Source organism: Trichosurus vulpecula, chromosome 1 (assembly GCF_011100635.1).
Source record: "Trichosurus vulpecula isolate mTriVul1 chromosome 1, mTriVul1.pri, whole genome shotgun sequence".
Classification (NCBI taxonomy): domain Eukaryota; kingdom Metazoa; phylum Chordata; class Mammalia; order Diprotodontia; family Phalangeridae; genus Trichosurus; species Trichosurus vulpecula.
Genome location: NC_050573.1, coordinates 233,228,843 through 233,253,075, shown reverse-complemented (window position 1 = coordinate 233,253,075; position 24,233 = coordinate 233,228,843). Strand labels below are relative to the sequence as shown.

The 24,233-nt window shown below is 36.3% G+C and overlaps 1 protein-coding gene across 1 annotated transcript in view; it reads right to left on the bottom strand.

Annotated features, from left to right (window-relative positions):
• Positions 1-24,233, bottom strand: part of L3MBTL4 (L3MBTL histone methyl-lysine binding protein 4) — a 394,385-nt gene that overhangs the window by 156,617 nt on the left and 213,535 nt on the right. The window contains exon 14 of the mRNA XM_036741011.1: positions 16,777-16,950. Within this exon, the coding sequence (XP_036596906.1) occupies positions 16,777-16,950 (174 nt within the window). The remainder of the gene's footprint in view (positions 1-16,776; positions 16,951-24,233) is intronic.

Here is a 24,233-nt window from a genome sequence, read left to right as displayed (position 1 = left end):
TTAATTCAAATAAGCAAGGGACATTTAGAAGTACTGATTAAAATTTAGGGTATAAAGACCTTATGAATAAATGCAGAAAATGCATATATTTAAATACTACTTATACAGAATATTAATTAACATAATAATTAAGAGGGAAATCTGATAAAATTCAGGCCTTACGATGGCTTATTTAGAAAACCCAAGAGAATCAATAACCAAAAAATATTAACTGAAATAAAATCATAAATTTGGAGTTGGAAGGGACCATGGTGATTACTGAATCCAACACCCTCATTTTACAGATGAGGCCCAAATGGATGAAGTGATTTCCCAAGTTTACACAACTAACAGGGAATATATACATATATATATGTGCATATATATATATATATATGTAATACATATATATTCAATTACAGAATACTTTTTTGGAACTAAATTATAAACTAAAAAAAAGAAAGATATTCAGTGTTCATGGCTAAGTTGAGGTAAGTTTAACAATATTTCTAAAAATAAATCTTTAGATTGAATGCTTTACCAACCACAACACCAATAACACAATTTATAGAACAAGAACAACATAATGCAAGTACAAGTATAAAAGGTAAAGAATACTCAAAGAAATAATAAAAAAGAAAAAAATAAGCAAGTCTCATATTTCCAGATTTCAAATTATACTAAACAGTAGCGATTATCAAAATTATTTAATTATGAATAAAAAATAGATCAGAGGTATAGGTCAGAACAGATAATAATGGTTAAGAACCAGATGCATACAAGAACCTGTTGTTCGATAAACTGTTCCATAAACTTTCGATATACTCTCTCATTTAAGCCTCACAAAAACTTTCTGAGGCAAGTAGGAGAAACTTGTATTATTCCCAATTCTATAGAGGAAGAAAGTGAGGCTCAGAGTCATAGTCACATAGTCATACAGTTAACAAGAGCTGGTGAAAGAGTTAACAGTCATATAGTTAAGAAGAACTGGAAAAAGGATCTTGTTTTTCAGTTTTAAAAAAAAATCAGTTATTTTCCCTCACAGAACCCTCTGTTGTACTAAAGAAAAAGAGTTAAGAAAAAAACTGACAAAGGGACTGCATCCGAGAGCGTCTGCAAAGATTGGTCACTGTTTTAAATCTGCTTTTAAAAGTTACCTTTATTCACACTACTCTACTCATCATTCATATTGTTCTGTTGGCTCTGCTTTCTTCATCCAGTTTTACTTCCTGTAAATCTTCCAAGATTTCTCTCAATTCCTCATATCTGTCACTTCTTACAGTGTGATAATATACTATCATATTAATATGTCATACTTTCTTCATCTCTCTCCTAATCAACAGCTATTCAAATTTGTTCCTGGTTTGTTTCTTTGTTCGTTTTTCTATTAAAACAGTAACAAGTTTCCTCAAAATGCTTCCGGTTTGCAGAATGTACTCCACGCCCATTTTTGATTATTGAAATCCTTCACACATCTCTAAAGCCTACTTCAAATGCTACCTCCTCCGAAGGCAAGGTACCTAATCTTTTTTGTGTCATGGGACAGACCACTAAAGCTTATGGATCAAAAATGTTTTTAGTGTACAAAATAAAATACAAAGGAAAGCAATTATATCAAAGCATACTGATAAATATAGGAATTGTAATTGTATAAAATAAAATACACAGAATTACAAAAGAAACTGATTACATTCAAATATAATGATTAAGATACTTTTTTACAAAGTTCACAGATACCAAGTTAAGAACTCCTGCTTAAAAATATCTATGATTTCATTAAGGTGGATATTCTCATCACTGAAGCATATTATAATCTTTGGAGAGAAGGTCTTCATGAGTTGCTAATATGCCCACGAGAATCATTATCTGGTAACTGACCTTCCAGTGATGAACCTCTGAACTCAGCCAGGCAGGTCCTAAGACAACAGACATACAATCCCTTGCTGGGCTTGTATCTGTTTGGATTCCAGGGACATAGTCTTTGAAAACCCCAGATCTCTTGCAGTTCACAATGAGGCACTGAATATGATGTATGTGTGCATGTGCATGTGCATGTGTGTATGCTGGGTCCAGTGGTATGCTGGAGCCAGCTCAGACTGGCTTATGAGAGTCAATTGCTTAATTTTCAATGTGAGGAATTTACCCCTTAGAAAACTGGCAAAGCTATAAATCAGGCTTTGATTTATTGTTCTGCTGAGTGTCTATACTTAAGAAAGCAATGGAGAAAATGTTAATAATGCATTTTAAGCTTAAAAGTATGTCACCTAAATGCTTTTCTTTTGCAGAGCGCTAGCTATTAAACATTTACCACCACTCTTGGGGAAGGTAGGGAGAGAAGGGAAAAGAAAGAAAGGGTACTGAAAGAAAAAAAAAAAAACAGATCCAACAGTTCAAACCTATTTTTGTCTGAGAAGCAAAGGAAAATTTTTTTCTGACATAAGGAAGGCAGCAGTAACATCCCGTTTTGGCCCTTTATTTATTTGTATTTCTTTAAAGGCTGACTTTTACATTTAGAACAAATGATGAAATGGATTGTGTTCAACAGACCTGCTATTGTCATGTGTCTTCTTGAAGCATAAAAAAAAAAAAACTTAAGGACCTTAAAAAACAGCACATGACTACTGTATACATGCAAATATATTTTTCCAAAATATCTTTCTCTAACTTTGTCACAGTAGTTAGTGACAGCCTGCGTTGTCATCTCATTTGTTTGTTTTCCCATATGCTTCCCCTCCCTCCAGGGTCTAATCCCTAGGCCCTGTCCCACATAGCCACTAAAATAAAAATACCAGGATCTAAGATCCGGGAAGATTTTGCTCACTTTTTGTTATGATTTAAACAGTTTTTAGTTTGGTTTTTTCTTTTGGTATAGAACACAGTTACATTTAGTATTGGAAAATAAGTGCCTTGTGTGAGAACATATTTTAGAAAGCATAAGGCACAATATAAATGTGAGGAGTTGGTAGCAGGATTAGCCAGAAGAATTACAGAATTGGGAGAGATCACAGAAATCATCTCATTCAAACCCCTCTCTTTACAGATGAGATAAAGGAAGTTCAGAAAAGTTCAGGGCCTTAGCCAAGGTCACAGAGCTAGTTATCAGCAGAAGCTGACTTCAGGACTCCTTCTACTTCATTAGGGGGCCTCCCTCAGTTAACCTATGCCAGACCCATCGTTAAATATGTTTGGTCTTTGGAAACACAGTTAAAGGTTACATAAAACATGAAGTGAAAAGTCAGCGTATGCTCTATTGGTGAAGCTTTTAATGTAGCATATGTATATGTGCATGTATTTGTGTATCTATGTACATATGGGTACCAATGTCTCCTCTACATATGAACGGTTTTAATACAGGTGGTTGGCTGGTCATTTAGTTGATTCAGCTTCTTAAATCTTTCAAAGTTCCTTGTGTTTTACAATGTTCATGAACTCAAGGTGGAGAAGGAGACTTTTTTTTGGACATGGCCAATGTGAGGATTCGTTTTGCTGGCCTATGCATATTTGTTATGAGGCTTTTGTTTTTCTTTTTTTTTCCCGAGTGGGGGAGGGGAGGAAGAGAAAATAGATTTTTGCTATTTAAAAAAAACACACACACAAACATACAAACATATATGTATATATATGTACACATAGACTCACATACATACATTTCTTTTACAGGCTAGAGACTGGAACCAAGGAAAATACTTAGAAATTTACAGATTTATATACTTGCAAAAGAATTTTAAAATATCTCCTGAAAATCAGAAGAAGAAAAAAAATCTGCTTAAAACTTACCAAAAATAAATACTGTCAGATACATCTGATATGTATTACAATTTAACAGACCCCTTAACAAAATGGTATGCTTAAAATACCAGACACCAGCATCCATGATTTTTCTTTTTCTTGACAATTAACTTTATAATATAAAGTATCCTTAAGTATATAGATAACAAATCAGTAACTCATTCTAAGTTACCAATTTTGTTTCCATGATTGTAAATTTGTGCATATGTATGTATTTATATATACTTCAATATTTCAAGGTTCTATAATTTTGATGATGTGGCCATTTTCTCCATAACTAGACACCACAATCCCCTATAACTTAGTAGACAGTATTTAAGAGTTTCCTAAACATATAGTCAGTCACGAAGCTTGAGCTTGAATCTTGTCCTGTTCCACAGGATGTTCCAGAACTTGGGCTCTTTTACCTACTATAGCTTTTGACAACCAAGGATAACCTCCAAGTGAACCCACACACCTTGTTCCCCCATGAATTTAATTAATTTATTTACCCTCCACATGGGGGATAAGTACATTTTAAGTAGATAGGTAAAGGGGATAGAAAGACAGAAAGAAGACAGATAGATGAAGAGGGGAATAGATAACACTATCTAACATTTATAGAGTGCCTACTATGTACTAGGCACTGCACTAAATGTTTTACAAATATTTCATTTTATTCTCATAACAACCCTGGGATATAGGTGCTATTATTATCCCCACTTACAGATGGGGAAATTGAGACAAACAGAGGGTAAATGATTTGCCCAGGGTCACACAGTCAGATTCTGGATTTTTGGTAGGTGATGAAAGCATTTTTAATAGAATTTTATATGACTAAAAATGCTCCCTATTAAAGAGTACAAAAACACTAAATTAAAAGCTCTTTTTTGAGTTCGTGGCTCTACAACTCCAATTCTGAAAATTAAATTGAAACAACCTTTATCAGTCACTGACGTTGTGTACAAGGAGTTGTGTTAAGCTGTAGATTCACAGAGATCAATGACATACGCTGCTCCCAAGGAACCTACAATGTAATCGGGCAAGTGGGAGGACCACCACCCCGACTCCACACACGCAAACATGACGCATGGGAGAGCAGAATAGATGGAGGCCCAGGTAAAGCATGACGAGAAATCTGAGAAGATAGAAATCATTTTTACTGAGGGAGGAATATACTATTTCAAGGAACAGCTTCATCAGGGTGGTTGCACCTGAGGTGGGGCTTGAAAGAAGGGAAGAATTTTAAAGGATGTGGGTGAGGAGAAAACATACGGAGAATGGAGAGGGGAAGCAGAGAAATTAGAATGGAGGATACTCCAGTTTGGCTAGAACAAAGAGAATTGGTAAGAGATAAGGTCAGACAAGTAAAAGTTGCAGTCAGATGGCAGAAACCCTTGAATTCTAGAATTGGGAGGTAATGCTTTATTCAGTAGAGCAGCTGAAGGTTTTTGAGTCAGAACAGTGACATAATCAGTTAGGAAGACTACTCAACTAGACAGGTGAAAAAATGATTGGAGAGGGAAGAGGCTGGAAGCAAGAAAACCCATTAGGAGGGTAGTCTAGGGAAAGAGAGACAGGATCCTGAATTATGGATTACAGTACAAGTGGAAAGAAGATAAGAGAGGGAAGAGATAGAAATCACAGGTCTTATAAATTGAGTGTATGAATGGGGTGAGGAAGAGGGAAAAGTCACAGATGACTTCAAAATTGTGAGAGTGAGTGAGGGATGGCAGTGCCATAAAAAAGAATGGCAAAACTGGAAGGAGGGGCAGGATAAGGGGTGAGGAACTCATTTTTGGACAGAATGAATTTAAGGTAGCAATAGGGCATTTGGCAGACAGCTGGAAATGAAGGAACAGAACTCTGGGGAGAGGATACAGATTTGGAGGCAGGTCAGTGCTAAAAATACTTTTGGGGAGAAAAAAGCTGTTATTTGGAGTGGTATTTAAAACAGGTAAATTTTATAAGAACGTAAGTGATAATATTAATAAATGATATTTCAAATAAGTCAATGGGTCATTCACAGAGTCACAGACTTTGAACTGGAAGGGACCTCACTTGTTGTCTAAGCCTATACACAAAAGGATTCTTCAAGAAAACATACCTGACAAATATAGTTAAGTTAGAGGGCAAGACCTGAGGCTTATCTTTGTATTTCTAGGGCTTCCATGAGGGGAGACTTATCATCTCTCAAGGCAGCCCATCGCACTCTTGGATAACTCTAATCATTGGGAAGTTTTTTTTGTGTCATCCAGACTAACATTTACCATATGAAATTTCCACTCATAACTCCTGACTCGGCTGTCTGAGGCTAAACAATACATCTAATCTCTTCTCCACATGAGAAGATCAAATGAGAAAATACAGGTAAAGTTCTTTGCAAACCTTAAAAATGCTATACAGATGCCAGCAAGGATATTAATAATGATTTCTCCTGGTTCTTCTTGTCTCCAACAGTTCTTTCAACTAACCTCATAAACCTTGGTCTTTCATTACCCGGGTTGCCCTGCTCTGGATACTCTACAGATTATCAATGTACTTCTTAAGGCATGGTGCCCACAACTAAACATAACATTCCACAGGAGGTTTAATAAAAGCAGAGAACATTGGGACTCTCACCTACCTATTCTTGGAAGTTCTTCTCCACTTAATGAAGCTATTTTGTTCTCTTGGTGTGATGAGTGAGATCAGTATTAGTCATGAGTATATATCATGGTACTGAGAAGAGAATTCCTATGATAGGACTTCAATGAATGAAGATATCAACTCCCCTTTAGACAAGGAGATACAATGTCCAGAACTCTGACTTGTGAATCTTCTGACTTGTGAAGAATGAAGACAGAAAATAGAAGGGTTTGGGTTTGTTGTTTTTGCTCAATAATATTTGCCTACTAACACTTATTCACGATGGATTGCAATATTTTACTCAAAAAATTAGACCTTAATTAAACTTTACACTTTGTCTTAGTTTAAAAATGTTTCCAAAGTGTTGTGAAGTACTTAACCTTAGGCTATAGTGACAAAGAAGGACAGTAAGCAAAATAATCCAAAGCCAGAGAACAATGAAAAAAAAAAGGACTACTGAAATCTGTTTTGAGTGTGCACTATATCGCCTTTGCCTTTCTATTTATGTAAGGTTCAGACTGTTAAAAATATATTTATATTATCCAATACTTGCTATCCAGCTGTGGGGGAGACAGCCCAGAAGGATGCCCCAGGGCAGTGGGGGAGTCAATATAGGGCTGGATTTTTTTCCTGGATAAATCACAAAACAGGCAAGGGAAAACTGCCTGGATTGTACTACCAGCATTGTAACATGACATTATATTTAGAATTTTAGGTCAGGTATAGCTAAATAATAGTTGATGATGCTATGCCTTTTTTAGTGGTACAGAATCATAGAATCTCAATATTAAAAGGAACCTCCATGATCACCAAGGGCAGGGATGCTAATCCTTTGTTGTGTCATGCACCTCCTGGGCCATCTATTCAAGTCTATGGACCCCCTTCTCAGAATAATGTTTTTAAATAATTGAAAAAGCTAAATTTCACTTAATAAAAACATCCATTTTTCCCCTCATACAAGTTCACAGAACCCTTACAATTGATCCACAGAACCTCTTGGGATTAACTGATGGCAGTTTAATTTCAACCAATCCCCTAACTTCATCAAGAATACCCTCTATCTGGGGCAGCTAGGTGACATAGTAGATAGAGCACTGGCCCTGGAGTTAGGAGGGCCTGAGTTAAAATCTGTCTTCAGATACTTACCAGCTTTGTAACCTTGGGCAAGTCACTTAACCCCCATTGCCTAAAAATATCCTCTATCTAATTTCAAAGGCAGAACCAGAATGTACATGTGAACTAAAACAGAACTCAACCCAGCCAACCAGAGGGTGTTTAGCTCCTTGCATCGCTCAGACAGGTCCAGTTTTTCCTAGTTTAGGTTTCTAGTGCAGAAGCAGTAAGAAAAGTGCTCACTCTGTGCACTGGGAGTCAGGCCACCTGGATTCTACTGTAATGTTGGCCCTATGGTTAACTGGTGGATGTGACCATGGGCATGATATGTTGCCTAAGAATTCTGGACCTCTCTTTTCTCATCCATAAAGGAAGTGGTTGAACCAGATAACCAGTAGGATTCCTTTTCATCTCTCAGGTTTTATGATTTAAGAGCACCATTGTGGACAAATACTTTCTTCAGGTCAGGGTGGAGATGTTCTAGGGTAAGAAAGCCCTTTCAGTTTCTGGCCAAGAGCCAATATTCTTATTGTTATTCAGTCTTTTTCAGTTTCGTCCAACTCTTTGTGACCCCATTTGGGGTTTATTTTGGCAAAGATACTGGGGTGGTTTGGCATTCTCTTCTCCAGCTCATTTCACAGATGAGGAAATTGAGGCAAACGGAGTTAAGTGACTTGCCCAGGGTCAGCCAGCTAAAAAGTTTCTGAGGCCAGATTTGAACTCAGGAAGATGAGTGTTCCTGACTCTAGGCCCAGCACTCATCCACTGTGCCACCTACCTGCCCCTAAGCCACTTTACTACTGGTCCCTAATTGCTTCTGGGTTTCCGTAGGCATTTGAATTGTCTTCAGTTAGCAGGAAATTTAATTCAGTCATCATGGGATTCTATTAGTTCAGGAACCCCCAAGTCATCGAAATCCAATAAACAAGTACTTAAATTCCTGAGATTTTGTGTGTGCATACGGCAAAGGATGAACGTATACAGGCTTGATACAATTTCCTAGTTTCTTCAAGTCAAGATTTTTATGGGGGCTTTCTAATTACTTTATTTTTACTTTTAATAGCAACAAAAAACTCTCTGGGCTACTCTCAACGAGGAACCACTTGGAATACAGTGAATGGCTATTTTCACTACATTTGCCCTGCTGGGACCTTATGAGAAGATATACTTTCTGCTTCAAGACAGACAGATATGTCACAAAAAGCAATTTTGCATAGTGAATAGGCTGTTGAAAGTATAATAAAAAACTCCAGAATTCAAATCCCACCTCTAAAACCTGCTAGTCAGCCAATGAGCCGGAGTTTCTTCACTGTTAAAATGAGGATAATAATATTGGTAGGTTATATCTCCCAAAAGGTCATTGTGGGGCTCAAAAGAGATGGTGCCTGAAAAACACTTGGTAAACCTTACAGAGCTACATAAATATCAACCATTAGTGTACTGTTAATTAATGAATAGTACTGACTGAGTAGCTACTATGCATCCAAAACTGTGAGCATACAAAGTACTACAAGACATAGAGCTTCCCGCCAAGGGCTCAAAGACTAGTTTGGCAAGCAGAGATAAAAGTAGAAAATAATGAGTGAAAAGACAGGGAAGAATAAGGTGCTGTGGCACACAAAAAGCCCAAAAGGAATCAGAGAAAAGACAGACTGGCATCAGCTATTTGTACAGGAAGAGTTAAAAGGCACAAGACATAAAGGCTCCACAAAGTACAGATGGGGGCAAATGGGGAGAAACACCTCAGGAAAGGTACAGAAATGAGCCTTGTTTTTGGGACTCAGATGGGGCTGGGGTATGGACAGTGAGGTGACTGGCCCGGAAAGAGCTAGAGATATGAGGAAATAAAGTTGATTAATTAATGAACCAATTACATACAGATTTAGTTTGGTATGTGGAACAACAAACTTATGTCCTTAGAATTCTGAAAATCAATCTTATTGTTGCTAATTTGGGAAATGAAAACAAGCTGGGTTGGCCTATGGCAGTGCAATTTATTATCAAGATTGTTAAGGAACTTTTCCACTATACCATTATCTCTAATTACCACAGTTCTGTTCTAGCCATTTTTATTAGCAGTGTACGCCTAGAGAAGTACATAAGATTTATAAAAGGATATGTTACTTGCAAACTGAGAAAACAGAGTGACCTTCAGTCATTATTAGCATTGCGTGAATTGGGGAGACTTCTTGATTTTTGAAAGTAAGGTCAATCCTATCACTCATGGAAATGAGGAAATGCCGGACATTGATTCTGAAGCAGAGGATGTCAAGATCATAGATTTGGAGTTAGAAAGGATCGTGGAGGTCATTTAGTCCAATTCTCCTCATATCCAGATAAGGAAACTGAAGTTTGCTCTTTCCTAAAAGGAATTATGATTCTGTAAAATGCTATGACTTTTTTTGAAATGTGTTGAGTGACTTGCCCAAAGTCAATAGGGAGTAAATGAGTGAGGATTCAAACCTAGGTCCTCCGACTAAATCCAGAACTATTTATACTGCACTGTGCTACTAAGTGGGATACCTCAGAAAACTATGAAAAGCAGAAAGGAAAATGACTTACAAGATGATTTGTCATGAAATACAATTAAATTAGAACATTTATAGTGAAACTGGAAAAAAGGACAACAATTTGATGGAAGATTGGTATTTGCCAATATTTCTATCATGATGTAAAGGCCTCGAGGTGCTCAAGTAAATAGAGTGCTGAGCCTGGAGTCGGGAAGACTTGAGTTCGAATCTGATCTCAGACACTTACTTCATTGTGTGACCCTGGGCAAGTCACTTAACACTGTTTGCTTTAGTTTCCTTGTTTGTACAATGAGCCGGAGAAGAAAATGCAAACCATTCCAGTATCTTTGCTAAGAATAAGTAAGAGGGCCTGGGGGGTGGCATGTGAGTGGAGAGAAGGATGTATAAAAAACATCTGTAAAAGTAGAATGATAAGAATTGACAAGAGACCGGATATATGGGGCAAGTGTGAGTAAGGAGTAACACTATACCTGGATAAGCTGGAAGATGATAGCACCCCAGTCAAAGTAACAGGAAATTTGTGAAGAGGGGACAGTTTGGAGTAGAAAGAGAATGGGGAGTTTGAGATGCCTTTAAGACATCCAATTCAAGATGCCCCAGACAATCAGTGATGCAGTCCTGGAGCTAAGGACGGTGACTAAGGCTGGATATGTGTCTCTGGAAATCACCTGTGTAGAAATGATAACTGAATCCATGGGAATTGATGAGATCAGCAAGGCAAAGAGTATCGAGAGAGAATGAAGAGGCCCAGGACAGAGCCCTGGGTAATACCCATGTTTAGTGATGATAACCAAGATTAAGAGGGAGCAATCAGTTGTGCCAGGTGGCACAATGGTCCCAGAGTCAGGAGGACCTGAGTTCAAATCCAGTCTCAGACACTTACTAGCTGTGTGACCCTGGGCAAGTCATTTAACACTGCCTCCAAAAAAAAAAAAAAGAAGAAGAACAAAAAGACAGGTAAGAGGAGAATCAGGAGGGCACAGTATCACAAAATCCTAAAGAGATTATCCAAGAAGAGATGATGATTTACAGAATCAAAAGCTGCAGAGAGAGAATGAAGTGATATCTTTATTACACAGTGTTATTAGAGATCCTTCAACAAGAGCACTATCTCCTATCCAGTGAGATCTACAGGTTGTCTACCCTTTCACCTTCCCCAACAGCAAAATGGGTGATAATAATGAGAAAGGAAAGCAGTCTCTTCTTAGCAATAACAATAACTTTTTAAAAAGGTCCTCTAAATTCTGTGGACATCAGTATTCTCATCTGCAAAATGGATCTATAAGATTAATGGTTCTTAGTAAAATTAATCTATTAATAGTTCTTTCTCCTAAAAGTCATAAAATCATAAAACTGCAAACCATCTTAACGGGGAAAAACAGAAACAAAAAGACAGCAGCAGACTGTCACTGCAATTGTATCAGCTCCATTAGGAATAGGCATATAATGTGTATAGCTGATCATTTTTAAGGTAACAACTTCTAAACTTCTTTGGTGCAGCACATTTTAATATTACTTGAAATGTCACCCTGCATAAAGAAAATTAGAAAACTCACTATTTGGGAAATCAAATATTATACCAGTGACTAACCTTAAGCATTTAGTAATAATGTCCCTAGACATAAAAGCTCGTTAATATTTAATACTAGAGACCTTCTCCACAAAGGATAGGGTATAATTCAGCAAGTATTTATAAGAGCAAAGGGATTTAATATCAACTAAAAGCCATGCATTTGTGAATGTGAAAAGAAATGAAAAATTAGTGTCATGCTCCCTCTTTCTTCCCTCATCCCCTTTCAGTTTCCTTTTGTGTTGTCTTGTTTCACAGATTGTCGACTCTTAGAAAGCAGCGACTTCCTTCCTTCTCCTCTCCTTCTCTTCCTCCTCTTCTCTTCTCCCCTCCCTTCCATCTCCTCTCCTCCTTATCCTTCTCTTCCCTTCCTTTCCATTCCTTTCCCTTACTCTTTCCTCCCCTCCCCTCCTCTCCTTCCTTCCTCATATTTATATCACCGGCATTTAGAACAGTGTCTGGCATAAACTGGTGCATGGACCAACTCACTGAATGTTCTGAGCCACTTGTTGGGAAAAAAAATGAATGAGAAAAAAGTAAATTTTGCATTTTTGATTTCAGTAATAATAAGATCTTATTATTTAAATTAGTTTAATTTATGTTTGATTAAGAAATTACAAAAGACCTAATTTATTTGGTCAGATAGGTATCTCAGTTATAGTTTTCATGAGTTCATTGCCACAAAAAAGCATTTAAAAAGTTGTCAAAAAGCATTTATCAAGCACCTACTTTGTTCCAGGCACTGTGCTAAGTATTGGTAATAATGAACCAAAGAATGTTATCTTGTTAACTTTTAGAAGAGAATAAATGAAATTCTAATAATCATTATCAATGTTTTGGAAGTAATAAATACCTGCTCCCCTTCCATTTCAAGCAGGAAGATTGTGGCTTTGAGCAAAGATAAGCAATTTGACAACCTTTATTTGCCAGAGATGTGAATGATTACAGGAATGAAAGGAAGGTCACTCTCTTTTCTCCTTTCATATTCTCCTTATCTAATGCCCTTCTTTCCATTTCTTTTCTCCTATTTTTGTTTCTTTCTTTCTTCAAACTAGAGAGAAGGTGGAGTAAAAAGCTAGGTGTGAGCCGAAGTGAGGTCTGCTACTGTTACCTGTTTAGGGACGTACCTTCCCCTTCAATGCACAAATATATGAGAAAAGAGGAAGAGGAAGGGAGGTGGGAGGAATAACTCAACCTGCAAGAAAAGTAGCCACAGTTTTGGCCCTGAAATCTGAAAGGAAAGGCAGGCAGAAAGGCGGCAAGGATGTGTGTACAACTTTTCAGGAGGGTTCCATATAGTCTTTAGGAAATCTAAGGGATAGCTATTAATAGAAAAAGATGGAACTTGATTTAATATTCAACTACCAGTTTAAATAAATGCATCACTTTCACTATTTTATCTAAGATATTTTGTTCATTCAAAAATGTTCTTTTGGTGCAAAAGCTTTCTGAAATTATAAACACAGAAAAGAAACTTGTGACAGAAATAAATAAGAATATATCAAAACAATACAAGGAAAACAGCGTGAATTCCTGAGAGAAGCTCAAAGGGGAAAAGCAAACTGCACTAGATGAAGAAAAAATATATTTTGGGGACAAAACATGACATAGGTATCCAAAGCATTTTTTCTTTTTTTCCTCTAATCAAGTCCAAGATCTGGATATGTTAAGTCAAATGTGATTTTGGGAATAAACACCTAGAATACCTAGAAGGAAAAGAGAGATTCCCTTGAATATATTCTGAAAGAATATATAGCATAATGAATACAGCACTGACCCTGGAGTCAGGACCTGAGTTCAAATCTGACCTCAGATACTTGACATTTACTAGCTGTGTGACTTTGGACAAGTCACTTAACCCAGACTACCTCGCTCTCCCCCTCCAAAAAAAATAAAAAAAGAATAAAAAGCCCAATAAAGAAAAAAGAGCAAATGGATGCATATGGATGCAACAGTCTTCATGACTCTGAAAACAGGAAATCAGAAATGTTCATCAAGAAAATGGATTAGGAAATGGAGAAGATGTTGGAGGCAAGTGTGCTTTCAACTACTTCGAGTTGTAAATAATGTGGGTGTGAAAAAATCACTAGAGAACAACTAGACCCTGTGAAGTTTCAACAAGAGAAGTGGGTGTAGAACAAACAAAATCCAAGAGACAGTTATAAAAATAGAGAAACATGTGCATACAAAAGAAACAGATCATGGAATACAAATAAAGGAGAAAAGCCAGGTCTCAGGATCATCCAAATAAACATGCGCCACTCTACAATTATGAGATGTGACATCATTGCTAAATAACCTCAGCATGAAGGATGAACAAACACTTTTAAGAAATTTGGGTATAAAAATCTATTTATGCCTTCATTAACTGCTCTGCTCAACTTCTCCCACAATATATAGGCTGCTCCTTGACAATAGCATAGGTATTTGAAGAAGCTACATTAAATACACCTCCTAGTGCTGAAGTGGAAAGTTGCAGGGCAGTGCAGTGCAGCTGCTGGCACTCCAGACCTTGAGCTAGGAAGACCTGAGTTCAAATCAAGTCTCAGATACTTCTGAGGAATGACTCTGGGAAAGTCACTTAACTTGTCTGCCTTCATTTCCTCAATGATAAATGGGATTAATAATAGTACCTACCTCCCTGGGTTTTATGAAGATCGAATGAGGTAGTAATTGTAAAGCACAATGCAATGCCTGGCACATATTAGCCTGTTTAAAAATGGTTATTCCTTCCCCCAATAAAGAAGAATGACAGTTCATGATTCATCATCACTAAAAACTGGAAATCAACAGGGGACCTATTGATTGAGAAATGTCCGAACAAAATGGGATATGTTAATATATTGGAATATTATTATGCTGGAAGAAATGACATTTCTGAGAAATTCAGAGAAACACAGGAATATTTTGTATGAACTGATAAAGAGTAAAGTAAGTAAAAACAGAAAACATAAATGCAAACAAAAAGAAGGTTAACCCTAAAACAAATGCAGTGTAATTACAACGAACATTCCTGGTCCATTGAGAAGAGATGAAAAAATGTACCTCCCTCCCTTCCGTGGTATGGTGGGGAGCTAAGGGTGCAGACTGTTGCATAAGCTGTTAAAGATGAACACTATGTTTGCTGGTTTGGCAGAACTGGTTTTTCTTTGTTAAAGGGTTTTTCTTGGTTACAGTGCTCACAGCATGGGTGGGTGGAGTATAGCTGGAAATCACTGTGACATCAAAAGAAAGAAATAAAACAATCACCTGCGAAGGACCTTCCAGTTCCTATACATATAATGTTAGTGGAAAATGCAAGAACACTCAGGTTTTGGGTTGGGGCAGTATCTCTCACCAGTATCAGATGATCCTATGATTCTAGGTTAAACAAGAGAGTTTCTATTTTGTTAGAGAACCTAGCGATATATGTCAAAGGGAACAGTATTAGACTGAAAGTCAGGTTGCCTGAGTTCTAGTGCAAGCTAACCAAACGATGGTGGTGACCATACTGATGCCAATTATAGCCCCCGACTGCCAGTCCTAAAAATTTTGAGCAAGCCAGTTCATGAACTAACCTTAGACTCTCAGTTTTCTCATCTATAAATTGGAAATGTTGACCTAGTTGAAATCACTTTAAGGTTGTTTTCAGTTCTAATATTCTACTATTCTATGATTATGAGATTTCTGGATTTGGCGGCTAAGGGCCTGGGTTCAAATGGGGTTCTATAACTTAACTGCCAATTATGTAAACTTTAGTAAACTGCTTAAATTTTCTGAGCCCCAAATGAGTTTCCTCATTTTTAAAAAGTGAAAACTTGTCTAGATGACCTCCAAGGTCCATTCTAGCTCTAAAATCAATGATCATGTGGTTATTTTCTACCAATCAGCTTCTACTTGGAATGTGATTATGCCCCAACTTTTTATTTTATCTATTCCCAGTGGTTATTTTATTGTTTGCCTGTTCTGTTCACTGTACTCATCCATTTATCTATATAGCTATTCATTCATCTGACTGGTCAGGAAGATCTGAATTCACATCCTGACCTTGAAACATATTAGCAATGGACAGGTAACAATCTATCAGTGACCCCAAGAAACTCTCAGACTATAAATCACAGATGAGTTATCAATCTACATTAGTGAATGAAGTTTCTACACTGTTTGTTCTCTACACCAAGGAAATCTAAGACTAAGTACACATACAAAATTATTACTTATACTAATTCGCATTTATATAGAACTTTAAGATTAACAAATTGCTTTCATTTCAACAACTCAGTAAGGTGGGTAGGGCAAGTGTCATTAAACCACTTTACAGATAAGGAAACGGGCTTAGATTAGGGACTTGCTGTGGTCACACAGCTAATAAGTATGAGAGCTTGGATTTGAGCTTAAATTTCTTGAGTCTAAACCCAACATTCCTTCTGCTATGTCACAATGCATCTCTGCAGTTATGTTATGTGATTTTTATTTTTAATTCTCAGTATGGAACTTGGAGAGCTCTTTGTACAAAATATTCTATAGCCATCTTTTAAGTGAACAGATTAAAAAAAGCAGCTATGGGTATGTTTCCATCATTCTACCGAGTGACTATGCATAAGTATAAATTGAAAGCTGACTCTTCTCTGGGTGAATCACGTGTTTACACTCCGAAAAATACGCAACAAGAAAATAAAATTCCAAGAATGATAGTAAGGACCATTATTAAAATATTTGTAAAGTAAATGTTAGCACTATTTAGGAGGAAGAAAAAAGAAAATCAAAGTCTAGTAAATGGAAAAAAGTCTAGGCAAAACTAATCAAAGGAGACAAACACTGAAACTGAGTAAAAAACAGAGATTGATGACAGTAATTTATGAAATAACTATGGGGGGGGTGGTACAAGAGGTTATTAGGAAACCAAAAGACCTACTTTAATAGAAGGAAGTATGCTTTCTCATTTCTTAATTGGACCCACAACATTGAGTGAGAGAAATATAAACAATTTTTGAAGATGAAGTAATAGTCAAAAGTTTTCAAAGGAAGAAAGATTTGGTTGGGAATTATGCAGTGAATGTAACAATTTTATGAACTATGAAAGAAGGATTAGAGTGGAAAATCAAGGGAAAAGTATGTAAGGAACTGTCAACCTCAAATGATCTGAAAATGCAAAATTACTTTTTATGTTCTTACATTCTAAATAGTATTCACAAAAAAGTTTCTTACCTGAGTTTACTGTTCAACTTTTCATGTTTTCCATTGAAGTTCACACTACAAAGACCTTTCAATTTTGAACGTGAAGAGTCAGCCACGAGATTTGTCTGTGTTTCTTTTCCCAAACAATGATGAAGCATTGCTTCCTTTTTCAAGTTTATGTCGGAATAGGGGCAGCCATAAGCACTATTTTGTATTTAAAAAAGAAAGGAAAAAAGGCCCAATTGTTAGTATGTGGTGATAAACCAGCAATCCACTATGGTCCGAATAGATTTAGAGCAGCATTTAAAAATTGAGAAGATACATCCTGCTTGCACCAAATGCACTGAATCTGTTTTTCCTTATCTGAAACTCTTTTGTCTGATAAAATGTCAGATTCCAGATGTATAAATATTGCTCAGCAGAAACAGTTTTTTGGAATATTTGAGTTTTCATAAATATAACATAAGGAAACGTTTTCCACATGGTGATATAATGCATTTGTAAAATAAAAGTTTATATACCCAGATGATGTCACTCCATGAGTTGTATGGATTTCATTAGGTAAAACATATGTCACGAAATAAAGCCTATGGACAACTGGACAATCTTATCAATATTATAAACCACTGCAATATAATTTTATACCAATAATCTGGGAATGGCATTGTGCTCTTAAAAATGGATGAAAAGATCTAGTTTTTTCTGAAATGCCTGCTTAGTTTAAACGACCTTGCTTGATTTCATCAGTGTAGGCATTCCCTGCTTAGAGGCAGCTAGGTGGTACAGTGGGGAGAGTGAGTGTCTTAAGATCAGGAAGACCTCCATTCAAATCCTACATCACACACTTCCTAGCTGCGTGAACCTAGACAAATCACTTAACCTCCCTGGCTCAGTTTACCCATCTATACGATGGAGATAAGAGCTCCTACCTGACAGGGCTATTATGAAGATCAAATGAGATAACAATATATAAAAATGCTTTGCAAACTTTAATTAGTATTCTTGTTCTACCCATGTAGATCTCAATTCCTTTTCCTTGAGCAAATAGTCTTTATTTTTAGCTGAATCTAAAAAAATTTATAGTGTGATAACCCACTATCTGGTGATAAGCTTTTCCCCAACCTAGCTAGCCTTGAACTCAGGAGGGAGACTGATTGCTTGTTTCTAGGACCATACTTGGATTCTTTCCACCTTCAGAAAACCTTCCAGAGCTTGTGCTCTGTTGGTCTCCAAGAACCCAGGTAAAGATGAAGAAATCTCACTTAAGCTAAAGATTAAGATAAAGAATTCTGGTTGACACTCCAAATACCACAGAGTCACAAATAATCTGGCTGGCTTTTATGAAGAGGGTTTGCCAAAGACAATGACTGGATACTTAGTACCCCAAAAATCTTACATGGGTTTGATTACTATCATTACATATCAAGATATATATCCCAAATCAGAAAGCAGAGTCTTTCAAAATGTCAGGATTAGACACGAATGTCAGGTGCACAAAAAGGTCTTTTCTATATCTAGAATTTCCAGTTAATAATATCTAATCAGGTGATTTGGTTTCAGATTCCCATCTTTCCACTCTTTTTGCTACTCTTTCCTCTAGGTTCTAGTTAGTTACCATTCACTCCCCTTCTACCATAGAGACTTCTATGGAAGGTCTACAACCAACTATTATCACTGAAAGCTAGGACCTCTACTACCAATCTATAACCAAATTAGGCATCTCCTCAAAGGATTGGGAGTGCGAATGAGATGCTTTCAAGCTGACCCAATATTCCTGCTGCACCAGTTAATGAACATTTATTCAATGCTTGAGGAATAACCTTTTTATCTATACCAACTGGTTCATTTGCTCATTTATTCATCCACTAATAAATTTGAGTGTTTACCATATGCAAAACACTATGGAAGACACAAAGAAGGTTCAGAGTGCTCATACAATTTAGTAAGAGATATATCAACCATACTTGGGGGAAAAAAGGAATAGAAAGTACCAATATAGTTAGAACCTCTTGGGACATCTTTATCATTTTTAAATTTAACTGGATACAAAGATCTTTTTCCTCATTAAGTACTCTTCTTTTATCTTAGCTGCATTAATTTTGTTTCTACAAAAACTAAAATTTATGCAATCAAAACTGTCTATTTTATCTTCTGTAAATCTTTTTACTCCTTATTTGGTCATAAACTCTTTTCCTATCCATATAGATCCAAATGATGATTTCTTCCTTGTTCCCCTAACTTGTTTATGGCTATAAACTTATATCTAAGTCAAGTATCCATTTAGATCTTATCTTGATGTAGGGTGTGAGGTATCTGATCTAAACTTAATTTCTGTCAGATTATTTTCCCAGTTTCCCCAGAAGTTTTTGTCATCTAATTGATTCTTGTTGTGGCTGTTATTTAGGAAGTCTCAACCTATATTTTTTTTTGGGTATAGGGAATTCCTGAAAAAGAAAATCCTTCCACCGATGAAGATCAGCAATCGTTCTATAATTCACAGTCTTAGAGAGTTGTCCAGGGTAGTGTTAGGTACTTTGATTATTTAAGTAACTTAAATTACTTGAGGTTAAGTAACTTGAGATGTGTGAAAACTGGAACACTATTGCATTGTTGGTGGAGTTGCAAACTGATACAACCATTCTGGAGAGCAATTTGGAACTATGCCCAAAGAGCACATAAAAATGTGCATGCCCTTTGACCCAGCAATACCACTTCTACGACTGTATCCCAAAGAGATTATACAAGGAGGAAAAGGACCCATATGTACAAAAATATTTATAGCAGCCCTTTTTGTGGTGGCAAAGAATTGGAAATCAAGGGGATGGATGCTAAATGGAATGGCTAAACAAACTGTGGTATATGAATGTAATGGAATACTATTGTGCTATAAGAAATGAGAAGCAGATAGACTTCATAAGAACCTGGAAGGTCTCATATCATTGGATGATGTGTGAAGGGAGCAGAATCAGGAGAACATTGCACACAAACACAGACACATTGCTTCTGTGATGACTAACTTTGGTAGACTTGGCTCTTCTCAACAATGCAAGGTTCTAAGACGGTTCCAAAAGGTTCATGATGGAAAAGGCTATCCACATCAAGAGAAAGAATTACAGAATCTGAATTCAGATTGAAGCACACTATTTGCTCTCTTTTTATTTTATTTTTGGTTTTGTTACATCTTTCTCATGGTTCATTTCATTGGTTATAATTCTTCTTTACAATTTGATTATTGGGAAAGGAAGTTTAATGTGAAGAAGGTATATGTAGAACCTATATCAGATTACATGCCATATGGGGGGCAGGGGGGAAGAGAGGGAAGGGGAGAAAATTTGGAACTCAAAAACTTGGGGAACTGAGTGTTGTAAACTAAAAAAAATAATAATTAATAAAAAAAGGTTAAGTTAACTTGGTCAGCTTCACATAGCCAGAATGTGTGCAAGGCAAGATGTGAATTCAGATTGTCCTGATGTCAAGACCAGCTCTCAGTTCTCTATGCCACCCTGTCTTCACTGAAATATAACCACTGAAATACTGACAATGGACCCAAGTAGTTCAATAGTTAAGGCCTGGTTGACAGTATCATCAAGGAGAAGATGACCCAGAGTCAGGATTATTTTTTAAAAAGCCATCCTCTGGAAGCCATTAATGGTTTATTTATAACAGTTTATATCTTTTCTCAACAGGAAACATTTGAAGGAAGATATAAAAGCAAACATAAAGCTAGATATCTCCTTGGCAATGATAACATCTCCCATTCCCTTTACATCAATCACAAGAAAGGAATGGTTCCGCTTAACTGAGAGCTTTAGATAAGAAATAGAAGATGCGGGAAGGGAATAAGTGTGAAGCACCTACTATGTGCTAGGCACTGTGCTGATCACTTTACTAGTATTATTTCATTTGATCCTCACATCAACCATGGGAGATTAAGTGCTACTATTAATGCCATTCTACAGCTGAAGAAGCTGAGGGAGAGTCTGAAGTGGACGTGTCAAGGGTCAAACAGCTAGTAAACATCTGAGGCTAAATTTGAACTCAGATCTTTCTGACTCCAGGCCTGGTGTTCTATCCGCCATGCCAACTAGCTGTATTTTAGGATCCGAGGATGGCCAAAGGAAGGGTAGAATTTTAAAAAATATTTTTATTCCAGTAAAGAGTTCCTAAAAAAGCATAAAACTTAATACTTTTGTTGGAAGGCTATAACAGTCTGACATAACTTTCTGTTCCAAGATTTTTATTACCATTATTTGTTTGAAATTTTCTTTTATTCCTTTAATTTCATCACATCACTCCCGCTTGAATCAATCTGTGTAACACTAAAATTTCTTCTGAAATTTTCATTCCCCTACATTTACTATATACCCTTGCTTGCTGCTGCTTTGAATTACATTTTATTTCCTTTAATCTATACTATATATCAGTCCCTCCAGTTGTTTAATTGCACTCATTCATTTTCTCCAAAATCCCTCCAGCTAGACTTTATCTCTTGGCAATAAAGAATACACAACGTAACATCAATTCACCTCACTAGGGTAGAATATTCTCTGAATTGTGTGAGGCAAATATTCTGAGGACACATCCTCAAATCACAAAGATCCCGAGGTTCAATTTAACATTTTTAAAAGATAAAGGCAAAAACTACATATGAAGAGAAGATATTAGAAAAGAAGCTTCCTAAGGAAATTTTAACATAAAAACAAAGTTCTAAGGTTCATTGATTTAGAACTGAAAGCAACCTTAGAGGTCATCAAATTCAACCTGTTTAATTTTACAGATGAAGAAACTGAGTTGGAGAAGTTAAGTGATTTGCCCAGGGTCACGCACTGATAAGTGTCTGAGAGAGGTTTTGGACATATGAATTCTTACTCTAAGCCAAGGACTCTGTCAACTGCCACCTTTTGTTGTTATTGTTACTGTTTAATAGTTTCCAATCATATCCAACTCCTTATGACCTCTTTTTGGGGTTTTCTTGGTAAATATACTGGAGTAGTTTGCCATTTCCTTCTCTAGCTCATTTAACAGATGAGAAACTGAGGCAAACAGGGTTAAGTGACTTGCCCAGGGTCATATAACTAGCAAGCATCTAAGACTACATTTGAACTCAAGTCTTCCTGATTCTAGGCCTAGTACTCCATCTACTGCACAACCTAGCTACCCCAAATGTCACCTAGATAGCAATAAACATTTTAAAGATAAAAATAAAATTGTAAACGTTTTAAAGCACACTTTCTTTTAACCAGGTAAATAACAAAAATCTAGAGTCCCCCATTTTATCAAATATTTTTGTGTTGTTTTGCTTATGGCTTTTTGAAAATGAAATACAAATGTAAAGTACTTTGTAAACTTAAAAGTGTTATGTAATATTAGCTATTATTACTCTGTTATTACGTGTTTATGTTTCTCATCTGTATTAAATTTAATTTTATTGATAAATCTGATTGATAACTTTTAGTACTAAGAAAATTAATGCAGTAACATTTTCATACATGTCCCATGCCAGTTAAGAAAGGTAAAAATTTATGATGGCCAGGCCCCAATAAACAAGTAGTCAAAGGATATGAATGAGCAGTCCTCAAAAGAAGAAATGCTAACTATGGACAATCAACCATATAAAAGAACACTCCAAGTCATTAATACTAGGTTTTACTTCACATCTATCAAAGTGGCAAAGATAATACACTACCAAAATGGTAAATGGTAGAGGAACCATGAGAAGATAGGCACACTAAAGTCATAATACCATATATATCCTTTGAATTAGTGATACCATTATGCCAAGGTCGGACAGAAGAAAAGGGTCCATATACACAAAAATAGTTATAACAGCACTTTTATGGTAGCAAAAAAAAAACAACTAGAAACAAGGCAGATGATCATTAACTGAAGAAGAGCTCAATAAATTTATTATAAAAATTTATTATAAAAATTATTAGGCCATAAGAAATGATGGATAAGACTAATTCAGGGAACCTTGGGAAAATTTAAATAACCTTATGCGGGACAAACTAACCAAAAGCAAAAGAACATTATATATGACAATAATAACACAAAGGAAAATAATCATGAAAGACAACAGAACTCTCACTATTTGAGTAACTAATCTTGAATCCAGAGCAAATATATTGAAACATACCTCCTTCCTTTTGGCAAACAAGTTAGTGGACTATAGGTGCAGAAGGAGGCACACATTGACATAGTTTAAATATACTTTTGCATTCTAAGAAGGGTCTATTGCAGGGAAGATGGGTGATGAGAAATACTGGTTATATAAAAAATAAAATATCAACAAACAAAACACTTTGAAAAGACCTGGAGTATCTCATTATTGTCTTGAACGAAAGAAAGAAAGAAAGAAAGAAAGAACGAACGGAAGGAAGGAAAGAAGGAAGGAAGAAAGAACCTAGAAAAACACCTGAAGAGAAAGGTTCCCATTGCTGACCCAGGCATGTGTTATATAATTAGAATCTGGCTGTTTCTATTTGCAGGGAAAGAAGCAAGAGAGGGAAATGAATAAGTGTAAGGATTAGGCCTATAACGTCCTGCAGAACAAACAGACTGTTTGTGTCTAAGGACTGAAAGGCTGCTAAAAAAATGGAAACAAACTGCTAGAAAGGCTTTTTGATGCCAAGATGGCCTGATTATCTTCAAAGAGATTTGGACATAAGATAAAGATTCATGGTAGGTCTGTAAGAAGCACTATCATCAAATCTGAGTACAAAATCGGGGTAATGGTAAAAAGTGGTAAGAGTTAAAGATGGATGACAGGGGTACCAAAGTGCACCATATCCTTTCTTTACTCTCTTGCCTTATATGTGTATCTTTTTAAAAACTGTCATTTAATACTTATCTGCTTTGATAAAGACTTCTACATTTTTAAGGAAGAAAGGGTCAATGAACAACCCACACTGGGCAAGTTACTCAGCATCAGTGGGCCTCAATTTCTTCAGATGCAGATCTCTAAAACTACTTGCAGACTATGTTTTTAAAGAAAACTTCACTAATTTCTTTCAGAAAATTCTACCTTTGACACTGCAAACAGTAATAGCAACACTGTACAATGATCAACTATGATTGGCCTAGCTCTTCTCAGCAATACAACGATCCAAGACAATTCCAAAAGGCTCATGACGGAAAATGTCGTCCACCTCCAGAGAAAACTGATGGAGTCTGAATACAGATGGAAGCATACTATTTTCACTTTCATTGATTTTTGGTGTGTATTTTTTCTTTTTTTTTTTCTGTTTCTTCTTTCATAACATGAATAATGTGGAAATGTCTTACATGATTACACACATATAACCTATATCAGGTTGCTTGCTGTCTTGTGAAGGGCAGAAGGAAAAAAATTGGGAGCTCAAAAATCTTATAAAAATCAATGTTAAAAAATAGAGATAGTGTTTACAAAGCAGAAAAAAAATTCCACCTTTGACTGATGGAGATAACACTATCGAAACTTTGGCAGGTCTGTAGTTAAAGAAGAAACA